This window comes from Hippocampus zosterae, chromosome 16 (assembly GCF_025434085.1).
Source record: "Hippocampus zosterae strain Florida chromosome 16, ASM2543408v3, whole genome shotgun sequence".
In the NCBI taxonomy this organism is placed as follows: Eukaryota; Metazoa; Chordata; class Actinopteri; order Syngnathiformes; family Syngnathidae; genus Hippocampus; species Hippocampus zosterae.
In genome coordinates, this window is record NC_067466.1 from 16,185,242 (window position 1) to 16,211,645 (window position 26,404).

The 26,404-nt window shown below is 46.2% G+C and overlaps 1 protein-coding gene across 3 annotated transcripts in view; it reads right to left on the reverse strand.

Moving 5' to 3' along the window:
• The window catches only part of LOC127588757 (delta-sarcoglycan-like), an 81,736-nt gene extending 55,596 nt beyond the window's left edge, over positions 1–26,140 (reverse strand). The window contains exons 1-2 of one of the 3 annotated variants that reach the window (XM_052047610.1): positions 25,589–26,138; positions 927–1,097 (exon numbers count right to left, since the gene is read on the reverse strand). In XM_052047610.1, coding sequence (XP_051903570.1) covers positions 927–1,028 — 102 coding nt within the window. In that variant the 5' untranslated portion in view covers positions 1,029–1,097; positions 25,589–26,138. Of the gene's footprint in view, positions 1–926; positions 1,098–12,833; positions 12,954–25,588 lie in introns of those variants that run through there. The other 2 variants (XM_052047611.1, XM_052047613.1) reach the window with 2 other exon arrangements.
• Between the last annotated feature and the right edge of the window lie 264 nt (positions 26,141–26,404).

The window sequence follows — 26,404 nt, forward strand, 5'->3', positions numbered from 1 at the left end:
AGCGCTAATCTTTTGCTAGCGCACCACTGTAGTTGATATTTTTTTTCTTTAAACTCTGGAAGCGCTAATCTTTTGCTAGCGCACCACTGTAGTTGATAATTTTTTTTCCTTTAAACTCTGAAAGCGCTAATCTTTGGCTAGCGCACCACTGTAGTTGATATTTTTTTTTCTTTAAACTCTGAAAGCGCTAATCTTTTGCTTGCGCACCACTGTAGTTGATAATTTTTTTTTCTTTAAACTCTGAAAGCGCTAATCTTTTGCTAGCGCACCACTGTAGTTGATATTTTTTTTTCTCTTTAAACTCTGAAAGCGCTAATCTTTTGCTAGCGCACCACTGTAGTTGATATTTTTTTTCTCTTTAAACTCTGAAAGCGCTAATCTTTTGCTAGCGCACCACTGTAGTTGATAATTTTTTTTCCTTTAAACTCTGAAAGCGCTAATCTTTTGCTAGCGCACCACTGTAGTTGATAATTTTTTTTCTTTAAACTCTGAAAGGGCTAATCTTTTGCTAGCGCACCACTGTAGTTGATCTTTTTTTTTCTTTAAACTCTGAAAGCGCTAATCTTTTGCTAGCGCACCACTGTAGTTGATATCTTTTTTTTTTCTTTAAACTCTGAAAGCGCAAATCTTTTGCTAGCGCACCACTGTAGTTGATATATATTTTTTTCTTTAAACTCTGAAAGCGCTAATCTTTTGCTAGCGCACCACTGTAGTTGATATCCCAAAGTACATTCCACAAAACGCCCAACCCGATCTCTTTGAAAGCAGGACTCTGCCGGTGCCATCCCAAATATTTGCTACCCTGATGAAGTCTGTATGAAATAAGCCGCCTATCTGCCTACAGGTACAATGTGGATTTAACAAAAAAAAAAAAAAAAAATGGAATACACAATAAGAAAAAAGAGAAAAAAAAACGTGAAGCTCACCTCAGCGTGCGAGTGTGCTGACTCGGCGTCCGGCGGGCTTTCCCTGATCACCTGAGACGAGGCGGCTGAGCGATCCAAGCGGGCCGCCGCTGAGCTGATCATCCTCTCGGGGGCCGCATGATCATTACGACTCCTCCGTCGTCCGCCGCCGCTCGCCTCCCGGAGTCATCGCTTTTGAAAGGAGAAGGCGACAAGTAGAGCGGATCAGCCAAAGGAAAATAAATAAATAAATAATAACAACATAATAAAAACAAGGTGTGACAAAGAAGCTTCGCCGGCGGCTTCAACCCCCCCCTGAGAGGTCATTGGGCTCGGCGCTTTCCGTTGTTAAATGACTGTGATTTAGCCAATTAGCAACGTTGCAGGCGCCACAGGAATATTAGAAGGAATAAAATGGCAATTAGTCACCAGCCGTGACATTGTTGTGATGATGCTGCTTTATCCGAATGTAATAAGAAAAAGTTGAGGGCCAAACTTTGCCGCCCTTCTCACTCGTTCCTGCCGCGGCCTTTCTGTATATCCTCCGAAAACATTTAGTACACAGCACTCCCATCATCCAAACAGAGAGTCAGAACAAATAATGTGGAAAGACCTGAACGTTTGCAGTTCGCTAGCTAGCTAGCTAGCGATCCCTACAGCCCCAAAATACATCTCCACCGGATGCCACAATTTGTAGAAAGGGTCTCTCAAGGAGGCGAACGAGCCCACCGCCGACCAAGAGGTAGCACTGTTAGCTCGCGAGCTAGCCGCTGGCTGGCGGTTTTTGTTGCGTCAACATGCTGGGGGGGGGGGGGGGTGCTTTCGGCGCATTCAACCGACACGCCCGCAGGAGTCAGGAGCAGCGACTTCATTTTTCACCATTTTGAAACCTTTTTTTTTGTTTTTTTTTAACTTGACGATTTCTTTTTAGTCATTCAAATTTCTTATTCCTGAGGTAAGACTCATTTTCAGGCCGAACCTTTCCCAATTGGCACCGTCTCTGAAATCTTTCTCCCGGAAACTGAGTTGGGGCTACCGCGCTTCGAATTAGCATGCGGCGCTATCGAGGAGGAGGGGGGGAGGATTCAGATATCTTGCGTCTGAACTTTACTTGACCTTCCGGGTTGTTTTTTTTTTGTGTCTTCCACTTACGACCTGTTACTGCTCATCCATTCTATTTTGTGACCACTATAGTTAAGACGCCATTTTGTTTTCCTGCTATTTTAGCAGAATGGCCGAATGTGGGAGGAATTTAATTTTTCTCAACCAGGTGACTAATTGAAATGTGGCATCGATTACAGTCAGACCACAAGACAGTTTTCTGATTAGGACGAGGAAAAGGCAGATGAATATTTGAAGGAGGTATTTATTTTTCCTCACCCTATACCAAAGGACACCTAGCGGTAGCCGCTGGATACAATTAGAGGGGGAGGCACAGACGCCGACGCTTGCATTTAATGTGCACAACTGCCGAATGAGTACAGCGGCAGGACACGGCGGCCCGCTCCGTCTAATTAAGCAGATAGGAGGCGCCGACCGCGAGCGGGCGGCCATTAGTGTCACTCCCGCGTCTCAATTAATGGAGGCAAGGACGGATTGAGGCGGAGTGGCAACAAATTTAAAGGTTAAAGTTAAGGGGGCTCTTTCTCTTGACTCCATTTCTCCTTCATCTGCTGCCTTTCACTCGCCCCCCCACACCCCCCTAGCACCCGGTAACGCTGCGGCAGCCGTGCCGCATTTCACTCGCGAGCATTCATTAGCCGAATGGCAAGGTTGACGCCTCCGACAAATAGGAATCATTATGCGGAGTCGAAAAAGGCTAAAATAAATGGCGCGCTTTCACCGGTGAGTGGCGAGGCTTCTAAGCAGATGACTCGGTAATTGTTTGAAAAAGCCGCGACACATCGAAGCGACAAATGTGCATTATCAATCATTCACTTGACCGGATAAATGCCTCTCGCCCAAATAGATGCATCCCCCCACTTGACACCAGAAAAAAAAAAAGTGTATTAAATACTCGATATTTAAATGATGGCGTCTTGGTCACGAGACTGTCTTGTTAGCATAAGTGTCCCGCTAATTGACAACAACGGATGGCCACAAAAGCAGAGGAAACGGACAAGATTCAGGACACGGTGGATGTTCTCAGCGGGCATTGGCAGCGATCGCGCAACGTAGCCGCTCTCTGTGACGGAGACTCTCCGCGCTTTGCTAAGTTGAAAGCTCAAACGAGGCAGACGAGTCAAAGCCCATTCAAAGATTAACGTAAAAAAACGAAAAGAAAATCCTGACAAAATGAGTGACTCCGAAGCACTCGATTTATCACAGGACTAAAGCAACAAACAGCCGTTTAAGGGTAAGGATGAAGGTTGCTTCTTTTGTGCGAGAAGGTGCGAAACTATTCAGGAACGTTTCAAAACACAAGATGAGCGAAGGGCATAGCTGGAATTTAAACAGGTGTCATTGAGTGGGTTCAATGAGCTCGGTCTGGCACGATAGCTATGCCGTTTAAAAAAAAAAGCTTCACAACTTTGGAGTTCGGAAGGTTTGCATCCACTTTGAAAAGAGGCTAATCCTTGAATCCGGGTAACATTTATCTGCTAAAGAAAGGCCCGAAAAAGACAACAACAACAACAACATTTTAGATGGATGCCTGCGGAGTCGAGGCCGCGGAGGAGTGAGAGTATTAAGAGCGTTATCTAGGATTTGGACGCGAGCGGCACGGGAGGCCGGGGGGGAGCCCGAGTGCAGATTGCGGCGTCGCAAGGTGACAACAAACTATATCACCGCGAGGCACGCAGGGAACGCGGTGAGGAGATCGTTTTCCATCAGGCCAAAGGACACGGTTGCAATTCAGGAGCGGCGACAAAGATTAAAGCGAAATAAAAACATCCTGAACAATGACGGTGAGGAGGGGTGCGGAGTGGGGGGGCGGGAGAGGGTATTCAGTAGCCAAAGCCAGGCTGCAGTGAAACTCCTCTACAATGAAATCATGTTTGCACCAAGATCTTTTTCACAACGGGGGGTTTTTCACTGTAGCAAATTTGATATCAGATGTAAACACACACACACACACACAGACTAGTGTAAACTTATCTCAGTTCGGGTGCTGGAACTTTTTCCAATCAAAAGCTGCGGAATTTCAACAAAATCAACTTTACGACCGTCGACGCTCCTACAGGCTTTTTTTCCCCCCCACGTTTGCTTTCATCACCTTGATGGTTTCAAGAGAGTACATTTGAAAACAACAGTCGCACAAAGTCTACAACAACAAAAAAAGCTCTCTGAAGAGTGAAAAAGTGACAAAAAAAGAAAAGACGAAGAAGCTGCGAGAACGACATAAGTCAAGAAAAGTGAGTGATGGCGACTCGCAATCAGACAAGTCAAGGCACAACCAAAACGGCTTGAAGGCTTTCTGGATGAAAAGCATCAATAATCCCCATCCTTCTTTCTGGCTCCCCTCCGACTCGCTATCCTTCATCCTCGGGATGTTTTTTTTTTTTCCTCCCCCGCTCCCCGACTTCGGAGGATTTTTATCATTCTCGCGCCGCCCCTGGGGACTTATTTCGCTTTAAAATCATTGATCCAGATTACCGCCGGCCCTGTCATATTGATTTTTTAGATTTATCGTCGCCCGACTCCCCCTGCCAAAGGTCCCTGTCACCAGGGTCCCCGAGCTGGCGCTCATTTTTTAAACCCTCGCCTCTTCTGAGGACACGCCAAAACTCCATATGCACGCACAAACAAACCCTCTCAAAAATAGATTCCCAACAAATCACGCACTTGAGGTATTTCCTCCATAGGTCCATTATTTGATGTTTCAAAGCAACAGGGAGTGTTGGAACTTGTCTCATAAGTTTTGCCCTAGCACTCGCGGAGACTCTCGGCGATGCCATAAATCAGCCACAATCCACCCCAGCCCAGCAAAGCACTTTACGGTGGGATTCACGATTGGCATTTTCGACGATATTTCGACGTGACTGTCTTTAGACAGTTTAATGGCTAGCACATTGTCGTCTACTCGTTGTTAAGTGAGGGTGCGGTAACAGTAGGAACGTCAAAAAAAATCCCACGGCTCTAGCCGGTCCATAAGGCGCTGACTTTGCGGCTAGCTGCTAGCCATTAGCCGCTAACGCACGGAACGGCGTTGGAGTTGTTTTTGAGTGTCCTTAATTAGCAAATGAACACGATTTCAGGACGATGACGTGTCGATGTTGGCGGCAACAGTTAGCCGGCTAGCGATGCAAAACTATCAAGTCAAGTCAGCCGCCGCGCAACCGCGAGCTGCCGGGAACTTCAGAGTAAAAGCATATCAAGAGATTTGTGTCCATGTATTATTTGGTAAGGTCCGATTTTGAAGTTGACTTTCTCGCCGCGCTGGCGCCACGTTACCATCGAACATTTGCTGCCGCCGTTAGCTCGCTCGTCGGTAGGGGCGACTGAACAAACGTATTTGTACACAAGAAGCGCGATCGCGCTACAAAGTCCATCCGAGCACCTCAAATGCCAAGTTGTCATGCTGCGGCGCGTCCGGGCGACAGGCTGATTTGTCACGCCGGCGTGTGGACATGCCGCCTCGGAGGTGGGCCCTGATGGATCGCGTGACAGAAGGCCACCGTCTGAGAATCCCGTCCTGCGGCGTCCGCTGAACGCTCTTAGAAAAGTCAGGTGACATTTTCTGGGGGTTTTGCATACAAAAGGTTGTGAGCGAGGGCGTGAGCTCGCGGCCTTTGAGGTCCGGCGAAAAACGGGAGATCCGAGCTTGTCGCGTGAACGCGGCAAGCTCCGCGCGCACGTATTTGCCGCAACGTGGCTCGTGGCGCACTCGTTTTGGCGCATGACAACCTCACAGATGGTGCGACCGCGAGCGATGAATATGCTGACATGAATATACAACAGGAGGAAAAAGGAGGGGCGGCCGCCGGGAAATGTCGGACAGCTGCTCAAACAACCAGACAAACCCGACGAACGTGGAACATGATTAGTAGAGCTCGACACCGCTACAATAGCTTCTTGCGGTCACCGTCGACTGGTGAGCTGCCATCCGCTTGACGCGGCGGACTAATGATGACCATCTCAAACGGCAGCTAGCATGCTGAAACCGACGCTACGCTAAACCCAGTTGAGAATCTGCGGAGCATTCTCAAACGGCGCAAGAGCGCCACCTGTCAACTCTTTGACAGATCCGAGTTCACGTTCATATCGGATTTAAGCGCCGTCTTGAAGCGATTTTCTGCAACCCGCCTAGAAAGTTAGCGCGTCTACAATGGGTGAAATCGATTCGACAGCTAACAGAGCACGACAGCTAGCTTAATTAGTTGGCTAATGTCAGTTCATTACCTCTTTAAAAAAAATGGAGAAGAGCAGCCAAGTGCCTACTTATTTTCTCAGAAATAAACAAATTTACTGGGACTATATTTTATTTTCATCGAGAATAAAGATCGTGTTCAATTGGGGGGGGGGGGGGGGACATCAGAAAAAGATTTCAAAATAATCCGACCAAAATAGCAATGACTTTATGAGCCCTGCCAATAAAGGTTTTAATGAGGCGCCGTAACGCCAACCGTTTCTCCGCGGGATGACGACATCACGATGAAAGAGGCGGCAGACGTTTCCTCCCCTTTAACGACGGCACGCTCGGAATGATTTAAAGGGCCGCTCCACTTCCTGACTGCTTTGCTGCCAAGTCCGAGGCATTAGACAGCTTTTTCCTTTTAAAAGCCATTTTTAGCCGCCGTGACACACATTCAACACGGTTAAAAAAAAAAAAAAACATTAAAAAAATAAATAAATAAAAAAAGGGTTGAGAAAGGCTGCTGACCCAATGGTTCGGAAAAACAAATAAACAGTCATGCGGTGAGGAGGAGGCATAAAAATGAATGAATTCCTGGCAGGGGTCACTTTATGTCTGTTGGCGCCTCGCTTATGCGTGTGTGAGCGTGTCAGTTAATGAACACTCCAGAGTTGAGGCAGAAGGCCCAAATGGTTTTTTTTTTTGTTGTTGTTTTTTTTTTGTTGTTTTTTTTAACGCCATGAATCTCCAAGAAAGCCATCAGTGTGTATAAAAGCATATGTGCACCCGTGGGATGGTGTGCGCACCATTTAGAAGTGTCTGTGTGTGCCTTTTCGTACGAGTGTGTGACAGTTTTTATTGTGCGTGCCCATGCTTCCCAAACAATCTGGGGTGGGGGGGGGGGGGGGTTGAAAGAAATAAAACAACTCCCATCAGCCCTGCTTCCCACTCCCCAAAAAAAAAAAGGGCGTGCTGGCGACAAGCTGAGCTGAAATACGATTAGCGGCGACCGCCGTAACAATGGCGGGAAAGCTGTCGGGGGGTATTTCAAGCTAATTTGCCCAAGCGGAAATGGTGGGCAAAAAAAAAAAATCGTAATTGAAATCGCTGCTTATACCGGCTGAAAGGTGCTTTCCCGTACGTGAGACGCGTAAAACCTAAAAGCCGAGGTTTTCTCGTCCTAACATTAGACAGGGTCGTGTCCGGACAAAATACGGCTCCTCCCTTCACTTCAACTTTGTTCCTTGGCACTAAGCTGCCACAAGATGGCGTCAAAGCGATTACATGATGTCGAGACAACTCAAAACATTTTGGCCAACTATTCGTAGACAAGCTTTTAAAAAGTCATTTGGAACTAATACGTGCCCTTGAAGTTTTGCCTTTATTTCGTTTTGTTTACACACAGAGCAGCTAGGAAAAGTCCTGTTTGCTGTCATTGTTATTTGTGTAATGAAAGTGCTCTTTAGCACAGCACAAAATGACCTTTTTTATTCGTCCGCCATTTCTCCACTAATATCATTTGCGGTCACACATTGCATTAAATCGCACTAGCAAATGAAATCGTAATCACCGCACGAACGCTGTTTGTTGCGCGGCTTTTATGCCGCTGAGCGGCCCACGCAAAGGACTCGAGAAGGTCTTTCACCCGTGAGGGTCTTTGAGCAGGTGGGAAGGAGGGGCTCGCGGAGGCCGGCAAGCGCAAAAGGAGCGCCTCTTAATGATGAAATTTACCCAAGCGTGTCCAAACGAGTGGTCACCGCCTTCGCCAAAATGACTTTGACGTCACCTTTCGAGCACCCGACCGTAATGAGACTCGCCGGCTAACGCGCGCGTTAGCGTGTCTAATTAGCTCGAGTTCCACTCACCGAGGCGCCGTTCAAAATCTGGAATTTATGCTCCACGCCGTCTTTTGACTCGCCGCGGCCACACCGCTCGAACATCCTAAATGCCTGTCGGACGCATTTAAACAAATGTTACGTTTGCGTAGCGATTATTCAGTCGCTAATCGCGCGCTGACCGACGAGAATCAGGAACACAACAAACAGAAGTGAGCCAATTTGATTGACGCCACATGAATTCTTACGCAACAACTAACAAGGGAGGGACACTTTGAAGTTCAACAAAATTATAAAACGTCAAAAAAAATTAATTACGACGATAACCATAGAAGCACAAACTGAACTCACGTGTGAGTCGCAATGAAAGAGCTCAAAGCATTCCAGTTTCCAAACGCACCACTTCCCCTTTGGTGTTGTATAAATCTACTTCTCGCCGCTTTCGATAAACAACTTTATTAAATCTGCGCAATGAGACAGTTAATAAGCGTGACTTTTAATTGTAGCCTCGGCGACGGCGGGCGGGCCCCCGTTTCATCTTACAGCCAGAGATCCCATTGTAATTGCTCGATTAAAATTCCGTCGCCGCGCTACCTTCGGCCCACATTTTCTTGTAAGTGCGTTACGAGCGCACGAGTGTGGCGCCGGGCAGATTTTCAATTTCGAGCGACGCCTTCCCACTGTGAACTGAAAATACCGCTGGCGGTAGCGCGGGGGGGGGGGGGGGGGGGGACGAGGGCAATTACAGAGCGAAATAAAGATGAATGTCTGGAACACGAGAAGGATATTTTACATACGGCCATCACTGGAATGGGGGCGTGGGGGCTTCTGACAACTGCGTGAAGCATGGGCGGATCACCGTCATGGCTACCGATGGCACTTTGGAACAATGTTGCCATAGTTCGCTTGAAGAAAAAAAAAAAAAAAATAAATCATGACTTGAGTGTGAAAGTAACTAAAACGACTTCATGAGTTACTTTCAGCCGAACAACAAACAAAACAAAAATGTTTTTGCCAATTTTCATCCGGCAATACAGGCGCAGGCACGCTCCTTGTGGTCACACTGCAGTTTTCAACAAATATGCTAAAAACTTTTCCAACATTCTAATTTGGATCCAATTGAACCCTTCTGATCACGTCACATAAGTGGACTTGTAATTTACGCCCCAGCCCCCCCTCCCTGAAAATCCATCAATGGCAAGCGGTGCTCCTTTGGTTATTAACCTCCTGCGCAGGGGCGCCGATTCTGGAATAAGCTCACAAACTCATGGACATGGACTTGCATTGTAAATAATCCTTTCACATCAGTCAAATTCAAAGATAAGAATCGGATTCTTATCTGAATCTGAAACACACACACACATTTTTTTTTGTGTGTGTGTGTGTGTGTGTGTCATTGCTGCTCGTTGGATTTGAATGACTCAATCGCAGTGCGCAAAATGCTCTCAGTAGAAATGTGAACTCAAGTGGGCTGGTGCGAGCCATGAAACTCCAGGGCTGAAAGTGGCGACTGGCTAAAGGACGCCGGCTTAGTCGTCGCGGTGCCGGAGGGAAATCCGGCGTCCCATGTGTACCTACGACGGATACCGCGAAACCCTCGCCGGACGCGGCGGCGCGAGATGGAAGATTGGCGTCCATCTTTACTTTTCCATTACACGCTGTCGAACAAATGGGAAATGACTCGGACACAGGAGAGATTAAAAGCTCAAGAGTGAGAAGGAGAAGAAGGAGGAGGAGGAGGAGGAGGAGGAGGACATTGTTTACACTGAGACTGGAGATGTGGCGGAGCGAAGCCGATCTTTATTTACACAGCGGGATTTACGGCGGCCTTGCGGGCGAGCCGCGTGGCGGCGGGGAGCCACATCATTTCAAGCTCGAGTGCCCGCTGTGCCATCATTGGAATGTGGCGTGGCCGAAACTGAAACGGGCAAGAGTGGAATTTGAATGGTTTCCTATGAGCAAACGTGGAGAATTTTAAACACTTTGGCAACACGGCGGGGTCATGCTTTTAGCAAGTTTGCCTCACTGCCAAGAGGGAGCGGGGGGGGGGAATAGGCTGCAGCCAACTCGCAGCCGCTCAATGACCCAGTAAAAAAAAAAAAAACAGTTAAAAGACGCTAACATTTGTGATATGTCGTCGGGGGGGGGGGGGGGGGGTCACTGCCCCGCGCGGCCCCCCCACTGCAAGCGGACTGTAACGGTCTCTATATGACGATAGCAAACTCAAAATCAAGAATTTGACCCAAACTGTGATTCAAATATACATGATAGACATTTTTCATTCATTTTTGAATTTCCTCCAGACAGCCCGGGACACTTTTTCCAGACTTGAATTTTATTTTTTTTTTTAATAGTTCAAGTCTTACAGGATTAAATCAAAATATGATCCAAATAATAAATTTAAACGTCGTATCAAGGATTAAAACCAGCGCAATGCGTTTATTTCTTTATTTTGCAGGGTCTATCAAGGTTTTCTCGCTCGCCAGTAGGCCTGGAACGAATTCCCGGCAACAATTCGGAACGTTTTTTTTTTTTTTTGCATTATCTGGCTAACAGGCTTAGAGGCCTGATCTTGGTGAAGGGCAGCCAACAGACGCTGGCGCGAAGGTTACCGGGAAATAATAGAACGGGAAGGCTGGAATAGAATCTGCGTGTCCTCACGTCCGGTCTGACTTCCTCTAAATAAAAACACGGGATAAAGCGACGGCGGCAAGGGCGCCCGCATCATCCCGTCTGAAAGTCAATTCGGGAGTGGAGAGGATGACGCTGGCGTCAAAATTAAAAGTGCACCGGCAAGACTCATCCCGCGATGGATGCGCGTCCTCAGCAACCCGCCCGGAATGTTGAGGCTGACTGACGCCGCTTGAGACCGTGACGCGGTGGAAAGAGACGGATAGAGCCAGCGCACGGCGGGAGGACGACGCCTGGCGGGACGCCACAAAAACCAAATATAGAGGAGAAAAAAAAATTATTTCCACAAAGGGGGGGAATAAAATGGCACCCGACAATAATAAAACAGCATTCTTCAAAGGAGACGACTTTGAATTATATTCTAAAATTATTCCACATTTTTTGGCACATTTTTCTACATTTTTTTTTTTGTGGGCTCACCTCTCACCTGCAACATTTTGCATCCCTGACATCATTTGGGAGAAATGTCCAAAGTCAATGAGAAGAAAGTGCAAAAAACAACAAAGGATTTGATTGGAATTCAGCAGGAAATGAGAGGAAAAAAAACCCAACTTGGAGGGTTTACTCTCAAGTCTCCAAACGGCCAGCTTTGCAAAAAGCCGCATTCATCGAAGCGGCTATTTTTTTATTTTTTTGTGGATAACGAGAAAGAAAGTCAAAATGTTTGAGGAGGAGGAGGTTGTAAAAATGTGAGTTGGGGCAGAATGAAGCATCCAAGCAGAAGAATAAATACTTGTGTTTTTCGCTCTGTTGTTAGTCTACATGTGCTGCTGGACCATTTGTGTTCAAATCACCTGGCGCAAACATGGCTGTCGGTTCCCTTCGATGGTCACATGTTGACTTTAAGATAGGTTGGCTTTTGAAAGGCAAAGCTATGGCTCAACTACTCTTTGTTTTCTCTTTAGTTTGAAACCGGATCGTGACGTTTTCCGGGTTTACGCATCACGGGCACTCGGAAGTGGAGGCATATTCAAAAAGCCTCCCCCTGACAGGCTTTTCTCAGATATGAATGCACAGGGGGTCCTTTGGGACAGCAGGCAGGTGAAATAATCCCTTATTTTCCACGTGAGCTTTTTTTTTTTTTTAAAGCGGCTAATGCGCGCTACCTGCCAGTAAGAAATAACAAGTGGAACGCCGTCGGATGTCACCGTTAAATCGGCTTAGGGGGAGCTAACACGAGTCGACGTCGGAAGACACGGACGCAGATTCGGAGCACGCCGCACGCTGGAGACTGCCTGGATCAACTCAAACAAAGGCGTCAAGGGACGTTTAAAAAGTATAAAATATAACTTTACCCGTGGCCTTGTAAGGTAAGGTCTTTTTTCTCCCTTTCAAATAAAATCAGATTTTTTTTTTTTAATAGGAAACTAGGACTTCTTTTTCCTGAGATAAAATTTTATTTTAGCGAGTAAAAACGTAGGTGACAAAATCATTGCAAAATGTTATTGAAGGATGACTTTTCTTTCTTTTTTTTTTTTACTATGATCATATTTGACCTTTCTTGTAACATTTTTGATTTAAAAAAAATGCGGGCACTATTTTTTTCCACAAAAATGATTTCCTTTCTGAAAAACTAACTTCTCATTCAATGAGCACTTTTTCCATTTCTTTTATTCTTAGCGAAATCTGTCTTCAATTAAAAAAAAGGCTCTTTGAGAAAAAAAGAAAGACTTCATCCTCCTGGCACACGTTTTTTTTTTCATTTATATCTTGCTGCTTCCCAGAACAGAGGCAACTCTGTTCTGAATATGCAAACCTTGATTTGAATAATATAGCACGGCATATGCATTTGTAATTTTCAAGGATGTTCTTTCGTTTCATTGTAACAAAAAAAAGCCTGCTTTCATTCACCTTGTGTTGTATTTTCCAAATGACAGTTCTACCCTCCCACCTGCGGCAAAAAAATTTGGAGGATTGGGATGACTTGGGTGCGTGCGCTGCACCATTTTTGGGGCATTGTAAATTGTATGGCTGCAAATCGTTTTTTTTTTTTTTGTTTTCCAGAGACGGTGTTTTTCCTTTAGTTAAATTTCGTTCAAAACACCTTCAAAGATATGAGCATTGCATGATTGATGACAAATAACATTCATTCATATTCAGACTACTTACATTCTGAGTCGAGAGTGAGTGTGGAGTCTGTGAGATGTGAAGCTTGAGTTCACGGGCGCGGCCATCTTGGAAATGGGCTTCTTCGTTGCAAAGGTGAATCAGGAAAAGGGCTGAGTGTAAATACTAGACTGCCCCCTATGTGTCAAAATTGGAACTAAACCTCATTTTGACCAGGATTCATCAGCTCCGTCTTCATTTCATCGTTAACTTCAAAATGACAAAATAGAGTTCAGCAGCTCTTGTCAATGGCTCAAATACAACACAAACGAATGTAGATTTTTTTCTTTCAAATTTAAAAGAATTGTCAGGTCTTGAGCTAAAAAAAAAAATATATATAGCCTATGAGCAAGAAGTAAATGGGTCAAAAGGTCCATTTAGGAATCCCCATGGTGTCCTTTTCTCAAATCCTTCCCAAAATTGAATGCATTCTTCTCACATGAATAAATTAATATATCCGAGGCGGCTTCAGTCATTCGGTTAAAATATGACATTTTTGAAGCGGGAGATAACAAGTGTCTGCAGTAATTTGGAGCTAAAATGCAAAACATTTCTCGGGAAGTCAGTGAATACAGTTTGACTAAGTTACGTCCCGCAACGGTCGACCGATAAGACTTATCTCGCTTCGGCGAGCTACTTATGAATGCTAAGTAAGTAGACCCCGTCCCGCCCCCCCTCCATCTTCATTCAGTCTTCATAAACAAAGAGATGATAAGCACTTTTTTTGTTTTTTTAGGGGATTCTAATCTGCTCTGATGCGGAATTCATTAACATGACTTGAACTTTTGGGGGAGGGTTCTTTGAGGGCAAAAGGTTGCAAATGGGAGGATATTAAAAAAAAAAAAAAAAAGAAGTGAGCAAGTATTAAGTATTAAACATATGGATCTGTTTGTGAGTTTGTTCATTAGCGAGAGACTTCCTGGGTAGTATCCAGTGGTGACCGTTAGCTGTTAGCTAGCTAAAATGTTTGACGCGAAGTAAAAGGAAGTTGTGTATTTAATGGCGTCCCACTTTCTTTTTGACTGACCATTAAGAAAAACAGAATTATGCGTTGGAAGTAAACAATCTCCACTTCCTGTCGATCCATCAACGCCGTCCGAAGTAAGTCTCGCCCGCAGCCGCGAACGCACGCAACGCCGCCGCCGCGCTGCTGTCACTCAGCCTGACGAGCTGTCGGCCTCTCTCGGGGTTCGTGGGATTGAAGCCGTGGTAACGAGACGCTGTCTTGTCGCTCGCTCGGGGATTTGAAAAAGCGGCTCTGACGGCTTTGCGGCCTGACACGACTCAGGTGTCAAGGTGTCACCAATGTTTATATTAAAAAAAATAAAAAATCAGATATATTGTATACATTGTGCGCCGTTAGAACAGTAACACTGCACTTGATTATCGGGGGTCAAACTGATTCGATTAAAAAGTATTACAAAACAAAGTTAAATACAACTGAACTGTAGCGATATATTTTTTTTGTCCAAGTGTCATCAGAGCAACTTTACGATTTCACTTTTACAGTTAAAAATGAATAAATGATGGTGAACTTGTGGGAGTGTGCCGCAAAGAATTTTGACATTAAAAAAAAAAAAAAAGGAATACAAATATGTTTTGCAGTAACTTTGGGGAAAATCCCCAAAAAGTTCATTTTTCATTGTTCCCTTGAGAGTAATAACCAATATATTTGACAAATACCTCAAAAATCAAGAAATATTTATACAAATGAACACAAAGAAATGTTGCAATACTACAGCCCCCCCCACCCCTGAAATAAAATAAAATACAGCATCCATTTTTCCAGAGTAAATAAAGGATTAAAGGCGAGCAGGATGTGGCATGCGATTCTCCGGCGAGAAGCCAGAGTGCTCGTAAAAAAGAGAATCAGTATTCAACGCGGACGAGAGCAATAAGAGCATACGATAATAGAAGCCGTGCAAATAAATGAGCCGCTCGCCATTCATCGCCGGCGCCGCGCGGCATGCCGATGACGGATTCCGAGCGCGGCGGCGGCGGCGGCGGCGGGCAGGTGCATGCCGGGAAGCGGCGTTGGAGGACCCTCCGGGGAGAAACAAATTACCGCTGAAGGTGCGACTTTCCCCGCCTCCGTCCCGGATCGCATTTTTTTACAACGCCGTTAAATCATCTGCCGCTGGCTCGCCGCCCGTGATGGAGGGGAAGCTCTTTGCTACAGATTTAGAGCTCGGGACGGTGCCGAGATGTATATTCACTTGATGGTCATTAGCCTCGAGCCCTAGGATAAGTCTGCCTTTAGCTTTCCGGGTCCCCACAGAATGCTAAGGGTTACCAGCTTGTTCGCGCCCTCCCCCGGAAGAAAATAAATCAATAAATAAACAGAATCAGACCCCCGACATTAGTTTCACCAAACCGACACGAAATTCGGGAGTCAGCGATCAAGCGATCAAGCATGAAAAAGTCTCAAGGAATTATGCGCGGAATCGAACGGGAAGTCCGCCATTTTGCTTTTGAGGCGGCCATTTTGGAGTGAATTCAAAGCTCGGCTCGAAAAAAAAAACGTCCCGGACGATGCTTTGGAAAATGGACCCAAAACTTGGTCGCCGTGTTTATCCTTGGGAGACACACGAAAAAAGTGACAAGGACAAGAATAGAACAGAACGGGAAGTCCGCCATTTTGGTTTTGAGGCGGCCATTTTAGAGTGAATTCAAAGCTCGGCTCGAAAAACAATCGTCCCGGATGATGCTTTCGAAAATGGACCCAAAACTTGGTCGCCGTGTTTATCCTTGGGAGACACACGAAAAAAGTGACAAGGAAAAGAATAGAACAGAACGGGAAGTCCGCCATTTTGGTTTCGAGGCGGCCATTTTGGAGTGAATTCAAAGCTCGGATCGAAAAACAATCGTCCCGGACGATGCTTTGGAAAATGGACCCAAAACTTGGTCGCCGTGTTTATCCTCCACACGAAAAAGTGACAAGGACAAGAATAGAACAGAACCTTGGCAATTTGGGCAAAGTTGAGCGCTCGTAACTTTACCGCTACGAGTGAATGGGACCAAGTTGCGAGCAGGCATCCTTGATGCCGCCACGATTTTCGCAATTCGTTTTGCAGAGGCTGTCAAATGTGTGCGGGTGGAGCGCGGTTGTCAACGTTTGATGATCGCTTCAAGGATGCGGCACCGGAAAATGAAATTCGAGGGCCCCGTTGTCAGCGCTTGCGGCTTTAATTATGATTGCTCTCTTTATTTATTTTTATTCAAGCTCCTCATTAGTCACTAATGCGAGTGGCGACAATTTCGCACAAATGAGCAGCGGTTGCATAATTTCAGGCCGGCCTTGCGGCAGAAAATGAGCGCTGAAAAGATGGATTACTGTCGTTTGTTTTATACTGATGAAAACAACACGAGAATGAACAGATGAATTGATTATCGCAGTCGACGGTCCAAAATCCGGTTAAAAATTTCCGTGTTACTCTTCGAGAGCATCTACAACGCTCACCGGCGTAACTCTCGGGGCAATATTTGAAGGCCCGCCCATGACTCGACGGCTCAGCTGGGTGATTCTGTGCTCTTTTCAAGCTATAAGATGGCAAAGTCAAAGCCAAAAGGTAAGCAGAGCTGCATCGTTTTCATACTGTAGCTATGGTATCAAAGCTGCGCAGTGGAGGGGGCACGGTGAGCAGTGATTCATCTGATTTGCCCCGGTTAACGTTAGCTAGCTTGCGAATCAGCTCACGGTTAAAAAGCTTCACAGACTTTTTTTTTTTTTTTTCCTGAGCCGCCGTATGATAATTGGAAGGCGGCGGCCCGAGGAGCCGCCGGGAGACAGAAAGCAGATTTTTCCAAGACTTGACAGCTGAGACCAAAAAAAAAAAAAAAAACAGAAGTCGCAGATGGTTCCAGCAGAACAAGTGAGGGCAACCTATGGGCCCTTGGAATTAATCAGTCTGAATCAAATGATAATCATCACAATAATAAACGGACAAGTAAATTGTTTCATCCACGTAATAGCGCCAATGAATAGTAGCAGCAGGTTTGAGCGATGGAGCGATTCAAGCGGCCATTTTGGGCAAATTCAGAGGCTCATACTAGGAATGTATCCAATTGAGACCCAAAGGAATATTTTTTTTTTGTTTGGGGTGCGGGGGCAGTTTTTGTATCATCATCATCATCATCATCATCGAGGAGTACAAAAAAATGAGCCGAGCTTTGCGGCAAGTGGAGCCCCAGCTAAAGAGAAAACATTGATCTGCTGTAGATATTTGGCTCCATCCGCACGGCACTCCGCCTCGGGTCGTGCGGATTGATATATTCAGCCAGTATCGACAGGCCGGCTCGTCTTGGGAAAGAATACAAATGGAAAGCCAGCGCTGAGCTGCGGACACGGATGCCAGGGTGGGTGGTTTGGAGAAACCCTAACAGGCTACTCCAGAATAGCGTAAAGCAGGATTTTTTTTTTTTTTGGTGGTGGTGGTGTCGCAAATTACCTGAGAAAATCGCCGCCGAAACACAACATGGAATGCTGCTTCATTAGGGACAGCCCATTTTTCGCATTTACAACACGAGAGCATGGCGAGATGCGACGTGAGCTAGCATGCGCGGGTAACGACCAGACGTAGCATATGTTCATAAATTCTGAAATGAAAATATGGGAGCATGAACGTATTGTAAACAAGCCCGAGTTAAATCTTTGTCGGGCTTTACGTGCGAATAGCGAGGCTTAAGTCATCCAAATCGTGGCTCGCGGCTTTTTGCTAAAAGCTCGGAGAGCATCTGAGCGGTGGGCGCCACGAGCGAAATGCGCCGCACTGCTTTCTCTGATGTCAGGGTGAAGAATGGAAAGATTTTTTTAGCCCGACTCACAAAAGGGAAAAGCAACAAAGGTGCCGTTTTGGCTAATGCTACATTTTGTCTAATGGCCAAAAGGATTAGGTAACCTAACCGTAGAAGCACACGATTGTCATTGAAGCCATTTCCTGGCCAAATTACCATTTATAATTTATTTAATGACTAGATGGCTTCAATAGACTGTGAATGTTCGAAATAGTCATTCTTGGCTAATATTATGTTTTGCACGAAAGCCAAAACGATTATGCCACGTAACCGCAAAAGCACATTGGGGCCGTCTGATTGGTCATTAAAGCTATTTCCTGGCCAAATAATGACTTGTAATTTGTTTAATGGGTAGAAAGCAACTCTTAAAATCTGATAAAAGTTTCCGTGATTTTTTTAAATTTTTTTTAAATTTGCGCAACCCAACAAAAGGTTTCCTGATACTTTTTGAAATTCATCATCAAATTGTAATGCTTCCATTATTTTGGGTGACGTTGCCAGTTAGCAAATACTCGTTTAAAAATTTAGAATTTGATGATTAAAATTGGATGAATGAACTCTATGCTAAGTAACGAGTGTAATAGATAAAGAAAATAGCAAATTTCTTTTTCCTACCTACATTCTTGTTGCTGGAGGCTGTAAATTTCCCCAGTGTGGGACAAATAAAGGATATCTTATCTTATATTATCTTAATTAGTCCAAATTGGACATTTTCCCCAAGGGGTGGACTCACTTTTAAGTCGTATGTGCGTGGTGTTACCTGAAGAGGAAATGTACACTTTTATTACGAACTGAACAACTTCATATTGTAGCAAAGTTTCCTTTCTTCAGGGCTGTCCCATTAGAAGATAAAATATTTACCCCCAAAAAATGTGAGGACTGCACTCACAAGATATTCCCGAAGAGCAGTTATTCCGTCGCGACCGTTCAATCATTTCCCTGGAAGCGGCTTCCTCCAGACGGGGGAGTTGAATGAGTGCGTATGCTTGTTAAAAGCTTTTATTCGCCATCCTCTCCCCTTCCTCGGACGCACTAAACTCCCTTAATTGGAGTCCGAGACTTTATATCCGGCCCCGTCGCCCTCCCGTCCCTCCCTCGCTCGTTTAATTCCACGTCCTAAAAATCCAATCAGGGGGCCTTCGGTTCCAAATCAGGTTTTTGTGTTTTCATCGGGATTCTTTTTTTGCTTCTTGCCACCTGGTGCAGGTTACAGGTGCCGGCCGGAGTGACCGCAGGCTGCGGCAGCGGGAAGCGAAGGCTCGGGTGGTTTTAATGAGCTCCGGCCGAGTGCTTCCGCTTGTTGTTTTTGGAGAGGCCAGCTTGAGGCACTTTGGCTTGGAGGAGCGGCGGAGCGAATACTCGCAAATAATCAAATCCTGCTCGCGTTCAGTTTTTTTTTTTTTTTTTTGCTTGAGAGTGTCACACTTTTGGTTCCAGGCCTTGGATTGACCTTGTCATGTGAGCATAAAAGCCAGCCTCCACTCAATTTCACTAGTTTGAATCCACTGAGGGAATGCTAAGTGCTAAGCTAACTCGCTCCGTAGCCGCTCCGGTGCGGGAAGTCAAATGAAGAAGCAGGCGTTTCGTTCAAAGGAAATCCACTTCTGAATGTCGTTCACGAATGTGTTTGCAAATGTGACGGGAAGTCTATCATCTTAGGCTGTCGGGGCCATTTCAGGCTCATTTTGGGGTCATTGCTCATGTTGCTCTAAAATGTCAACCACGCAAAGTCGACGGAGCGTTGCTGCGAGATGGCGAGGGATTTGCATTTTCGGCAGAAGTTGGCGTCGCAGTCGGGACGACTCGCCATTGAACGCCAAATTGGGGTGGGGGGGTCGGGCGGTGATGGAATTTTTGAGAGCGGGGGTGGGAGGGGGGGGGGGTGATGTCGAAAAGGAGAGAGGCTCGCTCACAGCCGCCACCGCGACACATGCTGACAAGCGCAAAAGTCATTTCGCATCTGCTTGTCAAACCCGCGGCTATATCGAGACGAATTCGAGGAGCTCCGAGGTGGCGCGTCCGCATATTGGCTCACTCGCCATTGCTAGCGTGGGGGACATCATGTCCTAATACAGATTGTACATCCATATGCCGTGACTCATCCCGTCCAAAAGTCGACGGATGCATAATTTAAACCGCTTGGCAGGCTCACCCGTGTGCCTCCTGTCGTGTCAAAATGGGACATTAGCAAAAAAAAAAAACAGAAAAAAAACCCTCCCCAAAACAAAACATGACCTTTGCATCCCATTTAATCTCTCCATTTGTTCTCAATCCCCCCCCCCCTCGTGTGTTTTCCAAACATTGATCCGAGACATCCCTCCGTCACAGCTTATTCCCGTCAGGCTGCTTGTTGCTCAGATTAATTGCCTCCCGATGACTAAACGCCACGCGCTCAAACTCTCGGCGCGCGCTTTGCGGTTTGTCAAATTAACCGACTGTGGTGGAGGAAGACGGACGCAGGCCCCAAGAGACTTTGAGAGGGAATCCCATCGATTTTTAATGATGCACGGACAAGGTGGCGGCAGATATAAGACCCCCGAGCCAGCCGCAGGTTACATTCGGATGCGCCTTCACGGGGTGTCAAGATGTCTGGTACAAATGTTCAAAAAAAAAAAATATTTTTTAAACTCAATAAATTGGCATCAATGGGCTCGGAGCAATTTTCCCACAAACAGTACGATTGATTTCGAATGATTTTTGACACGGTGTCTCCATCCTCGGTGCCAAAAGCCAAAAACCAACGGTACAAGGTATATTTGACACAAAATGGCCGACAAAGTGGCTGTGGTTGAACGTGATCCACATTTTAACCAAACCACTTTTGAGTTTCGAGCTGAACATTAAGCCCAGCGGGTCCTACGAGGCTCAAAACCCAACGCATGCTAACATGAGCAGACCCTGTTGCTGCTCGGTGGTATTTTGCGTCACTACTTTCCCCGTTACTCCGCTGAATACGTTTTTGATTCACTGATGCAAGGTTACAGTAGCCCAAATTTTTTCACTTTGTCTTGCGGCGTTTGTAGTTACGACGAGCAGCTGTCGCTAAGCGCTTACGTCGAGATGTTTATTGCAACACGCAGTTAAAATGTACTGTCAAACTAAACATCAAACAAAAGAATGACATGCTGTGTATATAAGCCAGCCGCATTTAAACGGATGAAAACTTGCAAGCTTTATTGGTTGATGATAGAGAGAAACTTTAGCATTATGTAAAGGGCTGAAAAAAAAAAAATGAGACGTGGATTATTTTGTAGACCGCCCCATAACTCTATCCCGAAAAGATACTCACACCAAACCTAGGCGACTTCAGAAAATCAAAAATCCTGCGGTCGTTTGTCAAATCGGCCATCCATCCAGCAGGTCAGTCGTGACCATCCGTCATACGGTCACCTCGCCCGCGCCCGCCGGTCTCTTCGATTCATCGCTGGGTGGGGGGGGGGGGGGGGGGGGGGGGGGGCGAGTCGACACTCTTTTGCGAAGCCGGCAGATAGATCAGCGGCGAGCGATCCGTTCGCTAAACGCACTAAATGACACCGCTTGAGGGAGAGAGCACGTCATCCTAAACAAGTCTCTCGAATGACGTTTGACTCGCGTATCAGGCACGGCAATGATACGCCGGCGTTATTGTGCACACGCGGAGATGGGGAAAATCAAATCATGAATGAATTTTACAATCCCGGCTCGTTTCATTTTCGCCACAGCTCGAGGGAGGTAGTCGACATCTCCGGGACGACGGCGATATAAATACACACGCGCAAAGACACAATAACAGCTCGTAATGTAGTCGCGCGCCGAGCATCTCCCACGTCTGAAGTGGATGTGCTCCGCGCAAGATGGCGTTATTACGGGGATTTATGTGCACGCCAGCGCAAAATCCACAGGAGAGAAAGTGGATGTGTGAGTTTGGCGGCGGTCTCGCAAATGGGATCGAGGACTGAGACCATGTGGTCCTAGTGAGGGCTTAGCGGTTCAGATTCGGGTTCCATGAAAGGGGTTAAGGGCGTTGGGGGTCAAAGCAAGGCTTGGATCCGGCGATTAGCCTGTGGGGTTAGCTTTCGAGGAATTGGTGGCGAGTTTCAGGGTTAAGCGCTTGAAATTTGGCTTTGGGTAGTCACAATTTGGATTATGAAGGTTGACATTGAAGGCTCACCAGGGTTGCCGCGGTGGAGTTCTTAGTTCTTTGTTTTTCCGTGTCACTTTAGGAATTAGCGGTTAAGGTGTTGGGTCAGAGTGCTCAGTTCAAAGGTTAGCGCTAGGGTTGATCTGGACTTAAATTGAAGACCAAGGGTTGACGATGGAAAGTTAAAGGATTTGTTGTTTTGGACCAATCTTAGCGGCCATTTTCATTGAAAGATCCTCTTCAGTCGACTGCCTGAACTGCGTGAAGATAAAAGATTTCCGACTGATTTGCCAGCGCCGAAAACACAAAAAAATGCTGTTGTGATCGTTACGATTGGCCTTGTGCCAGCCAAGAATCTCCAGACAAAACACGACGGCTTCTTCAACGACAACAACAACAAAAACATCCTTTCTGGCAGCTATTAGCCAAAGTGGTCATTTTTCAACGCCTCGTTCCAATAATTACTCATTGCGCAAATTGCTCCGCTACCGCGGGGCTACCCTTAAAGCACCGCCTCCTTGATTTACTTCAAATCGATAGCTCATCAAATCATATTCCCCTTTCGACAAACTCATCGGCGCATGTGAGTTGGGAGCGGCAATCGAACAGCGGCTCGTGCATCAACCCCATCGACCACGGAATGGAATTGCGGGGGTCCTCCGACCAAATTAAATCCTGGCCGTCCTCAATTCCCGCTGAAATCTTATCCAACAATTTGTCTTCTTTTTAAGAAATGTATTTCATGTGTTTTAGTGTGTAAGAGTGAACACATTTGTGGTGAAAAAAAAACAAACAAACAAACTGGCCAGGTGACTTGATTTTCGGAGCTGCAGGAATTGCTAGCACGTAGTGGCTGTACATTCATTCATTCATCTTCCAAGCCGCTTGATCCTCACTAGGGTCGCGGGGGGTGCTGGAGCCTATTCCAGCCGCCTTCGGGCAGTAGGCGGGGGACACCCTGAATCGGTTGCCAGCCAATCGCAGGGCACACAGAAACGAACAACCATTCGCACTCACACTCACACCTAGGGACAAGTTAGAGTGTTCAATCAGCCTGCCATGCATGTTTTTGGAATGTGGGAGGAAACCGGAGCAGGCCCGGGGAGAACATGCAAACTCCACACAGGGAGGCCGGAGCTGGAATCGAACCCGGTACCTCTGCACTGTGAAGCCGACATGCTAACCACGGCTGCCCCGGCTGTACATTTAATGAGCATATTTCACCTGGCGTGTGAGTGTGCTCATGCGGCCACACCCGCCTCTGAAGGGAAGGTACATTTTCGGGTCGCGGGCGTGGCTTGCTAGCCAACTTACACATCGGCAATTATCTCCACACCTTGTATCACGTATTTAGGAACGCATTTCTGAATATAATGAAGGACTAACACGGCCGCTTTGAGTCACTGCTACCAGAATTCTATTTTTTTGTAACTGTAACCCGGCACATAAAAGCGCTTTGGTTTTTAGGCCTTATCAGTCAAAATGAAGTGCAGACATGTTGGACATACCTTCGGCTTCCTGCTTCGATGTAGCTGATCGCATTAGCAAAATAAAGGCTTAGGCGGGAGAAAACACGTTTGTTGGCAGGCAACGCAAGCGCCGACGACAGATCCACTGTTTGGACTCGCCCGCCTGGCTGTTTTTGTTTTCGCCGCCGTGCGTTAAATATTCATGCCAAGCCATTTTTCATTGTTAACGTCCTGGCGGCGGGTTTTACATTCATGCGCTTGTTTTGCTCATCGCGTACGAGCCGCGTAAGAAGCATCTATAGTGGCACCCTATTATCTTGACTCTAATTCTATGACAAACACTTTATCCGTATATCATGTATAATTCATACGATTCTGTACGTGCGCGGCGCTCTCATACACGCTAATGAAACGCTCTCACGTGTTATTGAAACAACCATTGGATGTATTTCAGAGGACTCAAGAACAAGCCCTTGAAGCTTATTCATTAGCTTCCCCAACTAAAGTTAAAAGAAAAAAAAATGCTTCACGACTGACACAAAACCAAAAAAATGGGTGGACTTGACAAGACGCATGAAAAAGTTCCAAGGACGCACGCCAGTTTGGGTGAATTCACAAAACTCCAATTCCAATCCTGATCTTTTGAAAATGTTCAACATTCCAAAAAGTGTAACGCGACTCTACAAGAACATAAAAATAAAAAATTGATTCTATGAATCATGTCACTTTTGGGAGGCATCTTGAAAGCCAGTCGAGCAAAGCTTTAATCCAACTGGAAATATTAATAATTTACATTCATTGCAATTCTGCCACATTTGAGTCAGTCAGTTTTTTTCTAAAAAGAAAAACTCTTCACACAGAGAAGGAAATAAATGGACTGACTGACTGACTGACTGACTGCAGACATGACTACAAAAACCTCAGTTGCCTGGAAAACTAAAGACCTCGTTCCCATACGCCTTGCATCTATTTGCCAGAGGCCAAAATGCAATGCAAACCGGTGCTGGATGCAAAATAATCCACTTCCTTCCTCTGCTGGTCTCCAAAACGAGGTCAAATTTAAAAGGAAAACCATTGAAATATTAAATTGAGTGACTGCAGAAACATCAGATGTCGAATGCAGAAACATTGTGAGTCTCATTCTGTATCTGCAGAATCCGCAGTTCAAAATCACGTGCCGGATGCAGAAAATCAAAACCTTTTTAATGCAACAACTGAAACAAAATTCTCCACCCTTGACTTTTACATAACTGGACCGACTACTGGCCAAACCACAAAAACAGGACAGGTGATGGATGCACAAAAATCAATTTCAACTCAACTTTATCCAGTTAAATTATTTTGACCGACGGTTTAAACATGACTGCAAAAACCTCAGCAGCTGGATGCATCATGCCAAAACTACTAAACTGTAAAAAACAAACAAACAAACAAAAAGACCGCCTGCAGACCAGACCCCACAAAAAACCACCAGGTGCCGGGTGAGGGAAAAAAAAATGATAAAAACAAACACCTCTTTGTACAATGCCAGATTTGAAAAGAAAAATCGTCACACTTGACAACTGGACAACTTGACCACATGCAGACCAGACCCCGCAAAACCTCCGGTGCTGGATGCAGACAAAAAAAAAATCCACTTCTAAACTAAACAACCCCGATTTAAATGCCAAATTTCAACTGAAAGCTCTTTACCCTTGACAACTGAAGAACTTGACCACATGCAGACCAGACCCCACAAAACCTCCGGTGCTGGATGCAGAAAAAACAAAATCCTCTTCTAAACTAAACGGCTCTTATTCAAATGCCGAACTGAAAACTCTCCACACTTGGCTGACCAACTCCAGGCAAAACGACACAAAACTCAGGTGCCGGATGCGGATAAATCCCAGATTAAACCAAACACCTGTTTTTGTAAATGCGTGACTTGAAATGACAAAAACAACTCGACCAACTGTGGGAAAAGGCCACAAAAAAACTTCACAGTAAAAGCAAACATCTCTTTTTTACAATGCCAAATTTTAAACTCCTCACACTTAACCACCTGCCGACCCGCCCCCCGCAAAACCTCAGGAACCGGATACCGAGAAATCCTTTTGCAGCTTCTCCCTGCCCATGTCAGCTGCCTCTCCCTCTCGCTTTCTCTCTCTCGCTGCCGTTTCTCTTTCGAGCAGAGACGACACAGTGATGCTCATTGCTACAAACGCTAAACGATGCATAGCAAGCAGGACGGAGCAAGCCCCAGTCATGACATATCACACGGTGCATCCAGTGATGGTTCACACGCCTCGAGGTCGAGCCAACTTCCCTTTTTTTTTCGGAAAATCCAGCAGGAGAGTCAAATCTGAGTGACTTTGGAGTGAGTCGAAAAGCCTTACCTCCGAGTCAGATGCCAACAACTGGCTGGTGCGACGATGCGTATTTGCGTCGGGTTTTTTTTGTCGTTGTTGTTTTTTGTTTGTCTCGAGTTGACTTGTTGAAAAAGTCCAGGGGGGGGGGGGGGGGGATTTGTTAATTCCCTGACATCCAGTCTTCCTTAAATCTGTTGAAATATTCCTGCTCCGAACTGAGCATCCCTTCAGTGGCGAGAGCGAAAATCATTGCTGCTCAAATCCCAGCCGAATGTTCCCACTCTGGACGGGCGGCAAAAAGCGAGCCGTTCCGGCAACATGGCTTGAGTTTTTCCACCCCCCCTTTTTGTTTTCTAAAAAAAGAAAGAAAAGAGCCGCTCCTTGGGTCGCATCTGCTCTTCTTGACAAGTCTGCACCGGGAAGGCAGAGAGTGGAAGAGAGTGTGAATGCATGCGTGCATATATACGTGTGTGTGTGTGTATGTGGGGAATCGAGGTGGAGTGCAGCGGGAGGCGGCGAGCGCCAAGTGGATCCGGACAGCGATGTGAGTGGCGAGACGAGGATTTTTTTTTTGGGGGGGGGGCGAGGAGAGCGGGAGAGAGAGAGAGAGCAAAGGAGGGAGGCAGGCGCAGGCACGCTCAGGCAGTAACGACAACATTGACAGTGGCGACGATGGAAAACAGTTTGAGCGTTTATTCGATATCCGCCTTCGGGTTTATCTGCCTCACTGTCCTCACTAGTAAGACAATTCAAAGCACTGGTAGAACAACTAGTGGCAGTCACGTGCAATTACATTTTTTTTTTGGGGGGGGGGGGGGGCCGGGGGGCGTAGGATGGCTCTGA